The sequence below is a fragment of the Leucoraja erinacea genome, chromosome 14, assembly GCF_028641065.1.
Source record: "Leucoraja erinacea ecotype New England chromosome 14, Leri_hhj_1, whole genome shotgun sequence".
Classification (NCBI taxonomy): Eukaryota; Metazoa; Chordata; class Chondrichthyes; order Rajiformes; family Rajidae; genus Leucoraja; species Leucoraja erinaceus.
The window spans coordinates 28,419,529-28,432,665 of NC_073390.1; the positions used below are offsets into that span (position 1 = coordinate 28,419,529).

The 13,137-nt window shown below is 39.1% G+C and overlaps 1 protein-coding gene across 4 annotated transcripts in view; it reads left to right on the forward strand.

Annotated features, from left to right (window-relative positions):
- pask (PAS domain containing serine/threonine kinase) overlaps positions 1–13,137 on the forward strand; it is a 41,846-nt gene that overhangs the window by 7,705 nt on the left and 21,004 nt on the right. For all 4 annotated transcript variants that reach the window (XM_055645964.1, XM_055645961.1, XM_055645963.1 and 1 more), the window contains exons 2-9: positions 2,553–2,814; positions 3,291–3,493; positions 4,033–4,203; positions 4,879–5,019; positions 7,454–7,588; positions 8,899–9,025; positions 10,937–11,121; positions 12,649–12,820. In XM_055645964.1, the coding sequence (XP_055501939.1) occupies positions 2,598–2,814; positions 3,291–3,493; positions 4,033–4,203; positions 4,879–5,019; positions 7,454–7,588; positions 8,899–9,025; positions 10,937–11,121; positions 12,649–12,820 (1,351 nt within the window). In that variant the 5' untranslated portion in view covers positions 2,553–2,597. The remainder of the gene's footprint in view (positions 1–2,552; positions 2,815–3,290; positions 3,494–4,032; positions 4,204–4,878; positions 5,020–7,453; positions 7,589–8,898; positions 9,026–10,936; positions 11,122–12,648; positions 12,821–13,137) is intronic.

A 13,137-nucleotide genomic window follows, 5' to 3' on the forward strand; every position in this document is an offset into this window, starting at 1 on the left:
AAATTGAGATTAGTCAAAAACAAGAAGGATGTATGAGACAGGTCTAGGCAGCTGGGATCAAGTGCATCCCTGGAGGAGTTTAGCGAACAAAGGAGTAAACTAAAAAAGGAAATCAGAAGGGCAAAAAGGGGCCAGGAGATAGCTCTGGCGGGTAGCATTACGGACAATCCCAAATTATGTTATAAATACATAAGGGTGAAAAGGGTACCTAGAGAGAGAGTGGGACCTCTCAGGAATCAAAGTGGTCACCTCTGTGTGGAGCCACAGGAGATGGGCAAGGTACTAAATGAGTATTTCTCCTCTGTATTTACTGAGGAGAAAGGCAGTAGGAGGGAGGACATTGGAGCAGTCACTGGAAGTGTCTTGAAAGAAGTCAGGGTTACCGTCGAAGAAGTACTGAAGGCACTGTGGTGTTTGAAGGTAGACCAATATCTAAGGCCCAATCAGCTATATCCGAGGATATTGCGGGAAACTAGAGTGGAAATTGCAGGAGCCCTGGTTGAAATTTACGAGTCGTCCTTAAATACACGAGAGGTGCCGGAAGACTGGAGGATGGCAAATGTTGTGCCTCTTTTCAAGAATGGCTGCAGGGAAAGTACTATAGGCCGATGAGTTTAACATCTGCAGTTGGTAAGTTACTGGAGAGTATTCTGAGGGATAGGTTATACAGGCATTTGGATGGGCAAGGGCTGATTAGGGATAGTCAGCATGGTTTTGTACTTGGAAGGTCGTGTCTCACATATCTGATTGATTTTTTTTGAGGATGTGACCAAAAAGGTTGATGAGGCAGAGCTGACAGTAGACAATAGGTGCAGGAGTAGGCCATTTGGCCCTTCGAGCCAGCACCGCCATTCAATGTGATCATGGCTGATCATCCCCAATCAGTACCCCGCACCTGCCTTCTCCCCATATACCCTGCATCCGCTATTTTTAAGAGCCCTATCTAGCTCTCTCTTGAAAGCATCCAGAGAACCTGCCTCCACCGCCCTATGAGGCAGAGAATTCCACAGACTCACTACTCTCTGTGAGAAAAAGTGTTTCATCGTCTCCGTTCTAAATGGCTTACTCCTTATTCTGAAACTGTGGCACCTGGTTCTGGACTCCCCCAACATCGGGAACATGTTTCCTGCCTCTAGTGTGTCCAAGCCCTTAACAATCTTATATGTTTCAATGAGATACCCTCTCATCCTTCTAAACTCCAGAGTGTACAAGCCCAGCTGCTCCATTCTCTCAGCATATGACAGTCCCGCTATCCCGGGAATTAACCTTGTAAACCTACGCTGCACTCCATCAATAGCAAGAATGTCTTTCTTCAAATTAGGGGACCAAAACTGCACACAATACTCCAGGTGTGGTCTTACTCGGGCTCTGTACAACTGCAGAAGGATGTTGTGTACATGGACTTCAGTAAGGCGTTCGTCAAGGTTCCGCATGGTAGGCTGCTCTGGTAGGTTAGATCGCATGGGATCCAAGGAGAGATAGCTGAATGTACAGCAAATTGCCTCCATGGAAGGAAGCAGAGGGTGTTGGTGGAAGGTTGCTTCTCAGAATGGAGGCCTGTGACTAGTGGTGTGCCTCAAGGTTTGGTGTTGGGCCCGTTACTGTTTGCCATCTACATCAATGATTTGGATGAGAACATACAGGGCAAGATTAGCAAATTTGCTGATGATACTAAAGTTAGTGGTTTTGCAGATAGTGAAGATGGTTGTAAAATATTGCAGCAGGATTGATTGGCCAGGAAGAATGGTTGATGGAATTTAATACAGAAAAGTGTGAGATGTTGCATTTGGGTCGTCAAACAAGGGCAGGACCTATACAGTAAATAGTAGGCCTCTGGGCATTGTTGAAGAGCAGAGGGATCTTGGAGTACAGGTGCATGGTTCCTTGAAGGTCGATTCGCAGGTAGATAAGGTGGTTAAAAAGGCTTTTGGCACTTTGGCCTTCATCAGTCAGAGTAATGAGTATATAAGTTGGGAGCTCATGTTTCAGTTATATAAGACATTGGTGATTGTGTTCAGTTCTGGGCACCATGATATAGGAAAAATATTGTCAAGCTTGAAAGGGTTCAGAAAAGATTTATGAGGATGTTGCCAGGACTAGAGGGTGTGAGGTAAAAGGAGAGGTTGAGTTGGCTGGGTCTCTATTCCATGGAGCGCAGGAGGATGAGGGGAGATCTTATAGAGGTATGCAAAATCAAGAGAGGAATAGATCAGGTAGAGTCTTTTGCCCAGAGTAGGGGAATCGGGGACAAGAGGACATAGGTTCAAGGTGGAAGGGAAAAGATTTTAAAATATTTCAAGTTAGACAGGTACATGGATAGGACAGGTTTGGAGGGATATGGACCAAGTGCAGGCAAGTGGGACGAGTGTAGTGGGACATTGTTGGCGGTGTGGGCGAATTGGGCCGAAGGGCCTCTTTCCACACTGTATCACTCTATGACTATGTTTGATCTATGTATTTCAAGCATTTTCTAGTTTTGGTTCTGGTATGGGGTTTATCTGCAGTATTTTGATTTGTATATGCTAATGCTGACTTTCCTCTCTGGACTTCAGGTGAATGATTGCATCGCTTTTGTTGAAAAAGTGCCAGTGCGAAAGATGGAGACAAAACTGTTGGACTTCTTGGATGGCAGATGCAGAGCCTTATCTCCATCTTATAGTTTTGAAAATGGCAAGAAGTCAAGAGCAGCTTTGTTTGGACTTGAGAAGAAGTTGAATGATTCATTTGACCTCAGCAAAACGTTCCCACGAATGGCAAAACCTGCCCTCCAGAAGATGGCTCCAGGAACCTACTGGAACTTAGAGTCTTTTACAGGTAAGCTTTAGTTTATCATCGAGTGTGCAGGAATATTTATTTGGTTGGAAATGCATAGTTTGTCTCCAATTAAAATACATTTATCATACATTTTATCAACACTGTTGTGTTGATAAACATAGAGTGGAGAAAATCCACACAGTATTTTACTACAGTTGGGTAGTACTACAGAGTCATCCATGTGATAATCTGGTAAGATCTTCACTCTTTTGCCTTGGTCCTGACCTTCAGGGTATTCTATAATGCTTGGAGGTTAATGCCAGGAGGTCAATATGGGTGATCCTTTCCCTCGTGTCCTTGAGGGACACCTGAGTGCCCTGTCTTCCATCAGTGGATCTGGGTTGGTGACAGATTGACAAATTAATGGCTTGCTGGCTGAAGAGGCAATTGTACGTACTGGCTGAGATTTCATTACTCTTCGTTGTGAAATGTTAGAAATAACTGATTTTGGCATGACTTGTTTATTGTTCCAACAGGTGATTCTCTGAACTCCTACAGTTATTCTTCTGTGGCCTCTCAAAATATTCTTTTGCCATATCTTAGTGGTTCCTTCTCTTGCCCTGGGTCTAATACATCAAGCAACATTTGGAATCTTTTTGGAGGTGACAATTCAACTCTCCCCACTGTGGTTCGGAATCCTAACAAAGCCATCCTTACAATAGATGGTCTGACTACGGAGGTATTAGATGAACCCTTGATTGTTGATTCTTTATTACACAATTGTCTTTTCATATTACCTTTTTTCCTGTGATAAATGTCTCAAATTATTTGTAATAAATCACCACAGCAAACATGTAGCTAAACTATTTTATTGAGTTAATCCTGATATGCAACATTTTATATTCCAGCTAGTTCTCATATACTTATCTCACGTATTCCATTATTGTGCAGATCTAACAGGAGATGTTTGCTGGAATATACCAAGTCTGAGTAAATGACACTCTGCTGAAATACTGTAAAACTTTAAATGTCACTTCAATGCCTTGAATGATATACATGTCTCCCAGTAACGCCATTATTCTGCTTCTTTAAAGAAAATCAATGTAGAAAATGTATCTTCCATACTGCTTTTATTGACCAAGCAGAATAATCATTCTAAGATTAAGCAACCTGATTGTATCCATTCCTTGTGAAGCTTTAGCATTTTTTGGAAGATATCAAAAAAATTACATTTTCAGTTTGCAGATCTTGTAATTTATTATTCTTCATGCATAACAGATATTGGTAGCCAATGACATGGCTTGTAAGCTGCTTTGTTATAGTAGCAAAGAGCTGATTGGTCAGAAGTTATCTTCACTCATATCAAAGTCCAACCAAGTGCTGGAAGAGGCGTTGTATGAAGACCATCCGGAAATTGATGGACAATTTGTGACTGTCTCAGGAAAAGTGGTATGTGGTTTAATAAATATGTTAATTTGATGTGCCAACTTGCATCTTCACTCCCAACTCCATAATTTCTAGAGTGGTGTTGACAGTAATAAATTTGCTTCACTGTTAGCTGTTAAAGAAGCTTTGCTATAAACTATTTCAGAAGAAGGGCTGTTTGAATAGAACCTGGATAATATTAAGAGCTGTGATTTGTGAACAGGAGAATTGATTTGTGTTAAGTCTCTACATTCAACACAACCAAAGCCTCGCACAAGCAAAGGATTGCAAGGGATATGATCAGGCCTTAACATGTTGTGTGATTTTCACAAACTGAGCACTGCACCTGATGGGACTTTCATGTAATAAACTTCATAATTACAATTGAGGGTCGAGATAACGGGAATGAATTCTTTATTGAACAGAGTCTAGTATTTTAATAACAAACTACTTTCTATTAATTGTCCAGTCTAATGTGGGAGGGATGGAGATTAGTTATGGTGAAGAAAAATATCAATTTGAGCTGATGTTGAGAATTTATTAACTAAGTGTTGGAATGGAATTAATATTTTTCACTGCAGAAGAGAATCTAAACTGGAGAGTTAAAAGGGGATACAATTAACCAGTAAATTACCATAACTAACTGCATCACAACAATAGTTATCCTTTTCTCATTGTGGCTTGTGTTCATGAATCCAGATTGACATTATTGGCAAGGATGGAGTGGAGATTCCAGTGTCGGTCTGGATGAAACGCATGACCGGTGAAGAGAGGCAGTGTTGTGTTGTGGTGATGGAACCTGTAGAGCGACTTACTGCCTCTGTCACATTCACAGACACGGTAAGTTCTCAACTTATTTTCAATAAACATTGGCTGCCCGGTTGTAGTGTGCCACAGAATGCAGCAAGATAGTTCAACAACAACTTGCATTTATAAACTACCACTGAATTAGAGAAGCACCCCAAGATAAATCCAACAGCACATAAATGCTGTGCTGTCAAATGCAAACTAGAAGAACAACAACTCATTCTGCTTCGGTAGCTTGATATGAATATTGAATTTTCACATTTCCAGTAACCCACTCCCACACTGTTCCTTACCCACTCCCAAACCCACTCCCAAAAGTCCACCCTGTTCTCTTTCCTTTTATTCACCTTTTCCACCTCTCCCACCTGGTTTCATTTGCCCATCTTTTCCCTCCTCATTTGCTTCCACCCATCACCTGCCAACTCCTGCCCCATCCCACCCACAACACTTGCATATCCTGGTCATCTTTCCTCTTTTCCCATCCCAGTCCTAATGCAAGGTCTGGACCTGAAATGTCAACAAATTCCCTTTTCCTCCAAAGCTGCTGCTTGACTCGCTGAGTTAATTCAAACTCACAGTTTGTGGTTTGCCCTGGGTTCCAGCATTTGCAGTATCTTCAGATGACAAATTATAGACATGCAAGAACAATAGGGCTAAAATTGTGGAGAATTTCACTTTCCCCAATATTAATGAGTTTTGTTGTGAAAGATGTAAAGGTGAAACTTCAAAAGTCCATGCAGGAGAGCCTGTGAGCCAGTATGTAGGGAATTGGATAGCCTAGGACCTTAACAACTGATGCTATAACTGGCAATAATGAAGTGATTAAAGTAAGGTGTGCAAGATGCCAGAATTAGAGAAGCTGTGGATATGATTACTAGTAATGACAGTGAATTTATTTGGGCCATTAGGTCAGTGTTTCCTTGCTGGCAAGCAATCTGATCGACCCCATTTATTTTCTTATTTTCTTGTACCAGACGGTCTCTCTCATGTGCCCATCAACTCCCTTTAGATTCTTCTTTGCCTTTGATATACCATTCACGGCAGCCAATTAGCAAATCATAACCAGATTACTCCAAGCATATCTTGGAATGTGTAGGGAAGCGGATGCACCCTGTGGAAATAAATGATGCAAAATAAAAGAACATACAAACACAGCATGAGAAGTATCTGAGGTCCAACTTGGTCTCTATCTGTGAGGTACCACTGCAAACTGATGTGCCACTGTACTGTCACATATTTTGGGGGCTTGAGGAGGCTAATGAGCATAGATATGAAATCAGTAATAGTTTAAAATGTATAAGAATTTTATATGTAAGATATTAAGATAACATAAAAATGTGTTTAATACAACATATTTTAGTTAAAATTATTGAGTTAACTTTGGATTAGAACGAACTGGAAGAGTCGAGGCACTACTTTATTAATTTTAATGATCTTTAAAAGGATATCTGTTGTACTTACATGGCTAAAATGACAAAGGAGTGGAAAATTAAACTTCTTTATAAACTGCACTTGGATGCTTAACCTCTGTTTCATCTGTTGATTCCCCAACTCTCCTATCATCTGTAAAACCTCCACCACACCTACATGTAATTCTACTGTGTTCACTAGAAAATGTACTATATTGCTGTGTAACATCTTAAAAGTGGATGAAAATGTATTATTGAAAAGAATAACATCCAGTAGACTGGAAAATCTGCTAGTCTCAAATATGCTGGATTAATGGAGTTTTGCTGGATTTTTCTCACTTTTTGCAAGATATTTTGGTGTATGCTAATTGGCTGCAGTGGTGGTCCTCAAAACAGTGGCTGCACAATATAATTCAGAAAATGTAGGAGAAGCAATTGTAGATGACAAAACCAAATTACTGCATCGGCAGTAATTTGGTTTTGTACACATAATTTATTGGTTGTGAGGCTAACACAATCTGAAAATGTGATTGTGATGTATAAATATCAGGTTTCTTTCTTCCTAATTATCCTTCAATTTTGTTATGATTACTTTATCCCTAATTTGCAATTCTTTAGTAAATTTCCAGCTATCGTTCTAAATTCTGGTAATCTGCTATTTTGAAATCTGCACGGTTTAGTATCTGGCTCACTAGTGCTCTCGTTTCCATGTTCCACTTAAACTCACCGTAACCCTTAATTCCCATACACCTGAAAACATAAGGTTCACTGGCAAATTTATTGTAGTACTTTATAACATCCAAAAGAACACTAAATTTAAAGCTTGACACAAAATGCTGGAGTAACTCAGCGGGACAGGCAACTTCTCTGGCCTAAAGTGTGTTTGTGTCTGTATGTGTCCTAATGTTTGCAAAATCTGCAAGCCTGGCACCATTAAAAGCCCCAGAGTTCTGGATTTTTTTTAGGATTACAGTTTTATAGTTTTTGAATGCCAAAATGCAACATTGTGCATTCATTTTGAGATTATTTAGCAGTAAAATTAATGTTCTTTTCTTTAGGGAAGAATTTTATCATGTGACAAGCCATTTGCCTATCTCCATGGTTATGCATCTGAAGAGGAGGTTGTTGGCTTTTCAATAACTGATGTCATTCCTTCAGTAAAGATACCGTCATCTTGTAAGAAGATACCAAAGGTTTGAAACTATTGAATGTGAATGTAGTGAAATGATATTGCTGATCAGGCTGAGATGTGCTGTAAGAAATATACATATTGTATAATGATGTGCATCAGATTATTATCCCACATTTGTCATCTTGAACTGATTTTTTTTAGGCTGTAGATGCTAAAAGATCTGACCTTACTGTTCACACTGGTAATTTACCACCTTATTTATTTTCTTTTCCTATTATAGAAATGCCCAATAAGCTTTCAGTTTTTTTTTTTGTCCCTTCGCTTCTTATTGAGCTATCTTTTCCCTCCTGCTGCTTTTAAACAGTTCTACCATTGAAAATGGCATCTACCATTGAAAATGGTTTATTTGAACAAAAATGAGTGATCATAAATTGTTTTACTTTAACCTTTAATTTTTCAAGAACCGTTATCTTTAAGTATTTTGTTGTGGTTACTCTTAAAGATGTTTCGGATTAAGTCAATAGTCAATAGTCTATTTATTTGTCATTTGGACCCCTGGAGGTCCAAATGAAATGCCGTTTCTGCAGCCATACATTACACACAAATAGACCCCAGACACAACACAATTACATTTTACATAAACATCCATCACATAGCTGTGATGGAAGGCCAAAAATCACAAAAACCAAAGAAGGTGTTGCAGGATGAAGATGAATTGCAAAAGGTGATTTTGGGCAGGATTACCTCAGTAATAGTCCAATCAATTTAAAGGGAATTTCGGAATAGAGTAAACCCTTGTTTTAATGGACATCTTTATAAATGGTTTCGGTTGGAATATAATGGTTTCCAGTGGCTGCCGATGCCACCCATGCTCGTGCCGTCGCCCTAGCTACTTGCGCCATCCCGGGCTCATGCTGCTTCCAGGCCCGACCTACTGTTGCCACCCTTTGCCCACACACCTTCCTCGGCTGCCACCACCACTGCTGAACCTTGCCTGCACTCCGGCTGCCCATGGTCCACGCGACCATTGACTCAGCTGATCCTCACCTCTCCCTGAACTGCCAACGAGCCGAGCTTGCCTAGATTTTGCTTCAAAATTTAGGTTGGTTTGCCTGTCTTTCTCAGAATATAGAGAAACTTTTCGTTTATCAGTACAATTAAATATGGCAATACCAAATTAAGTCTGAGGGATACTTTCTTTTATCACTTTAATTGATGGATATTTCCTAACAATCCTCAATATTAGGGAAAATATTATAATATTCAATGTGGTGTCAATTATGGAAAAGCAGCAAGACTTGTAGGCACAGGTGGTTTGGAAAGAGATGAATTGCTGGATGATTTGTTCATTTTCTAGTGTATCTCTTTCAGAATTTGAAAATTCAGCGAGCAGTCGGCAGAGCAAAAGGTGGCAGCACTTTTCCTCTCAGTATTAAACTCAGCCTTAAAGTCCCGGAGAATTACAGCACTGGGGTGCAGAAATATATTCATGCTGCAGGTATAGTATTAGAAAGCTTTTGGGGTGGGTGGGGAAGAATGAAACAGCTAAAATGAAATGATTGATGATGAGTAAGTCATTGGGTGCCGTGCTGTATTGCAGTTTATTTGCTATGGAAGTGGCTTTGCATTTTGGGGATGAATGTGGCTTTGTATTTTGGGGTTTTATTTCTGAGGCTGCACTGTAGAATGTCAATAAACAAAGGGAGAAGACACTTAATCTGAAACAAAGCCAAAAACAGCAAGTCACAGTATCGATAGAGCAAAGTAGAAAGACGAGATTAACTTACCACTTAGAGTTCTGCAAATATTGCTACATTTTAAGAAACACAGCTTTCAACAATGTAAATTGTACCTTCTGAAAGAATTTCTTCATTCAAATGTTCCTTTCTTGTTTGTATGGGCAGTCCCCTGGTTACAAAAGGGTCAGATTCGTGAGAACTGTTTATAACCTACATTTTTCAGGAATTAGAAATTCACAAAAATAGTGTGTGGAAGAGAATCACTATTGTGGCTGTGAAGGGAGAGGGAGCAAGTCTGGGAAGAGTGGTTGCCAGCCAGCCTCACTCAGTGAGTAAGTCTGTTTCGTGCTCCCAGCTATGCTCACCTCAGTCCAGCAAATGGGGAAAAATGGGCCTATATTTTCCTATATGAATCTAAGTTATATGACTTGTATGTGGTTGGATAAGTACTAAGCATATACATACTTAAGGTTGCTGAAAGGAAAAAATTGTAGGGATTGTAGCATTGTAGGGCACCAGTTCCAGAGACAAAGTCCAATGTCTGCAATGGGGTTGGGATAAATCAGATTTTGATTTTTTTTTGGAAGGACTGTTCAGAAGCCTGACACCTGAGGGGAAGAAGCTGTGCCTGAGTTTGGTGTTGCACGCTTTCAAGCTTCTGCATCGTTCCTTATGGTAGCAGGGAACTATGGACTAGGACCCCAAGATCCCTCTTAGATTAATGGTGTTAAGAATCCTGCCATTTGCTGTACATTTTTCCCTTAAATTCTACCTCACACTTGATTGGATTAAACTCCATCTGCCATTTCTCAGTCATATCAATAGGTGATCTATATCCTGCTGAATCCTTAAACAGGGATGTCCAAAGACGTGCAGGTTTGTAGGTCAATTGGGTTCCTTAAATTGTCCTTGGTGTATAAGGTAGAACTAGTTTTAGTTTATTCATGTATTTCATTAATGAATGGGTGATCATTGGCCGGCGTGGACTCAGTGGGCCGAAAGGCCTGTTTCCACACTGTATCTCTAAACTAAACAACCTTCTTCACTACTCACACTGACACTCTATCTGTTCATTCCATAATGGTATCGCTTTTTTTCTGTTTCCTGATGTTTAAAAAATGTATAATCCATAGTCATACAGTACGGAAACAGGCCCGTCTGCACAACTTGCCCTTGCCAAACAAGATGCCCATCTACGTTAGTCCCACCTGTCTGCGTTTGGCCCAGAAAACGTTTTTTAACTTTCTTTCAATCTTTGTGATTTTGATGAAATGAGTTTTAGAACAGAGCTGCTGAGCTCTGCAGTCAACTTTTTCAAATGGAACTGAGAGGGAAATATTTTATCCTTCAGTATCTCCCTTCATATTCTTTATAATCACAATCTGTCCTTAAAACCTTTTGGTAGCAGAAAGCCAAGTTTTTTTTTTTTTCTATGAGTACTGGGTTTCCTAACACTAATTTAATGAGTCGGAAATTATGGGGAGTAGGCAGGAGAATGAGGTTAGGAGGGAGAGATAAATCAGCCATGATTGAATGGCGGAGTAGACATGGTGGGCCGAATGGCCTTATTTTGCTCTTATTATGACCTTAGTCCTCTATACTTTTCAATCATACGTAATTTTTTGATGCAGATGTACTTTGTTTTTAAGTGCCTTTATCTTTATTCTCAGCTGATTCCCAGGACGATATAAATGAAGCAATCTCAGACATGGACGTGGTTTTCTCAGGAATTTTGTGGGTTTTTACTACTGTCAGTGGTCTGATCACTCTTCTGCCAGATGGAGCTATACACAGTTTGAATAATAACTTTGCTCTTATGTTGTTTGGCTATGAGAAAACAGAGTTGTTGGGCAAGGTAAGATGCTGAAAGGCTTAGTGAGCCACTCAACCTATTATGCTTATGCTTCCTAGGTGATCTACTCTAGAACTCTTAGAACATTCCAACAACACTTTCATTTGTATAATACTTTAAAGAAGCGCAAGTGTCCCAATACCTTTTTCTCTCTCTCTCACACACACACACACACACACACACACACACACACACACACACACACACACACACACACACACACACACACACACACACACACACACACACACACACACACACACACACACACACACACACACTGATGTCATTTCAATGAGATATGAGGATAGAAGAAAAAACACAACATCTATGAACAAGTGGCTTAAGAAAAGAGAGTAAAGGAAGGAATTACTGACAGTAAAGCCTGTTTGGATGGCCTCAAGTTTATGGGGAATAGAATGAGGGAAGTAACTTACATATGGATAAACAAGTGTTAGAAATATCCATACCTAATACTACAATATAGTACTAAATAATAATACGATACAGAACATTTCAATACAGGAAAATTCAAACTAATTTATATCCTGGATTTAAAAAAATGAAACACAGCCACAGAGTAATTTCTGGGTGATGTTTTTCAATGAATATGATGTTTGTTAGTGAAAATACAAGAATATGTCCAATGGTAAACGTCCACAATATTAACAATTTAAAATATATACATCTGCTGACATGGGAACAATCACCTACTGAACATGAAGATAACTAACTTATCTTTCAGGTCACAACTGAAATGTCATTTTTCAAACCAACTTAAACAGCAAGATTTCCTCATAAGTAATCTCCAGGCCAACCTCAGAAATGTAATTGGAAGAGAAGATGCATTCTAACAAAGTACATGCAAAGGAATGCAGAGATGTCAAATTCTGAAGCTATAAGAGCAGAAGTGAAATTAGTGAGTAGAAAATGTGCACTATACAGAGGCATAGCATGGTAAAAATAATCAGTAAGAAAGGCCCAAATCTGTCTCTTGGAATGGGCACTAAACAAACCTTAGTCATAGAGTCATTGCCTACTGGCTTTCCAACCCATCCAAAGCTTTGTGTTCAAAATAGTTTCAAAGTGCTTAACATTATAACTTCTTGCTTAGCACTGCTGATTAACTTAGGTTATTTTTATTTACACATAGTTTATCCTTTTTTTTCATGCCTGCAGATGTATGAGTTTTAACTGTTAATGTTGTGGAAGATTTTGTTGGATATATTGTATCTTCACTATAATAAACAAACAGCTTGGTAGAACGTCACCAAGAAATTACTTGGTAGCCCTTTAAAAAAAAAAAAAAACCAGCAAATAAATCTGTTCTAGTTTTCCTGCATTTACATTTTTTGCCTTGCAGTATTAGCTACATACTGAAGAAAATGTTATTTAAAAAAAATTCAGTATTGTAAATCCAAAATATGTTTTTCCTATTTAAAAATTACATAATAAATATTAAATAATGTTAACTAATGAAATCAAGTTTTGGTTTACGGCATTCTGAGATGCAAGCATCTTTTTTTTTAGAATATTACATTTTTAATTCCTGGTTTCTATGACTACATGGACCCAATTGATGATGGATTTCTACCATTATCTTCTCTGGAAGATGAAGCCGATGAAGTAGAAGTATGTCGTAATGGTGAGGCAAGTGTAGGAGGGTGCTATAGTTACACAGCACTGTCTGACATTATGCCAGGTAAATTAAAAATTGCAATCAGAATTCTTTATTTGCTTTTGCTTCTGCCTAGTTTAAATAGCGTGAGCTATTGCTGTGCTCCTGCTTTGCTGCTGTAATTAGTGTACTAGTTGCAATACTAACTAGATATGGGAGCGAGAAGGCACCAACAATAATGATATAAATTGTTCTTTAAAATTAATGAGATGGTGTCAACATTTCTATATTGCAGTCAAAATTAATGAATGCATTTGGTTCTTTTTAATGATTTTAAATAAACTGTTTGCAAAGTCTCCTCCATAAACTGTTGTTAGACTCAAAGCCAACAATTATCAGGA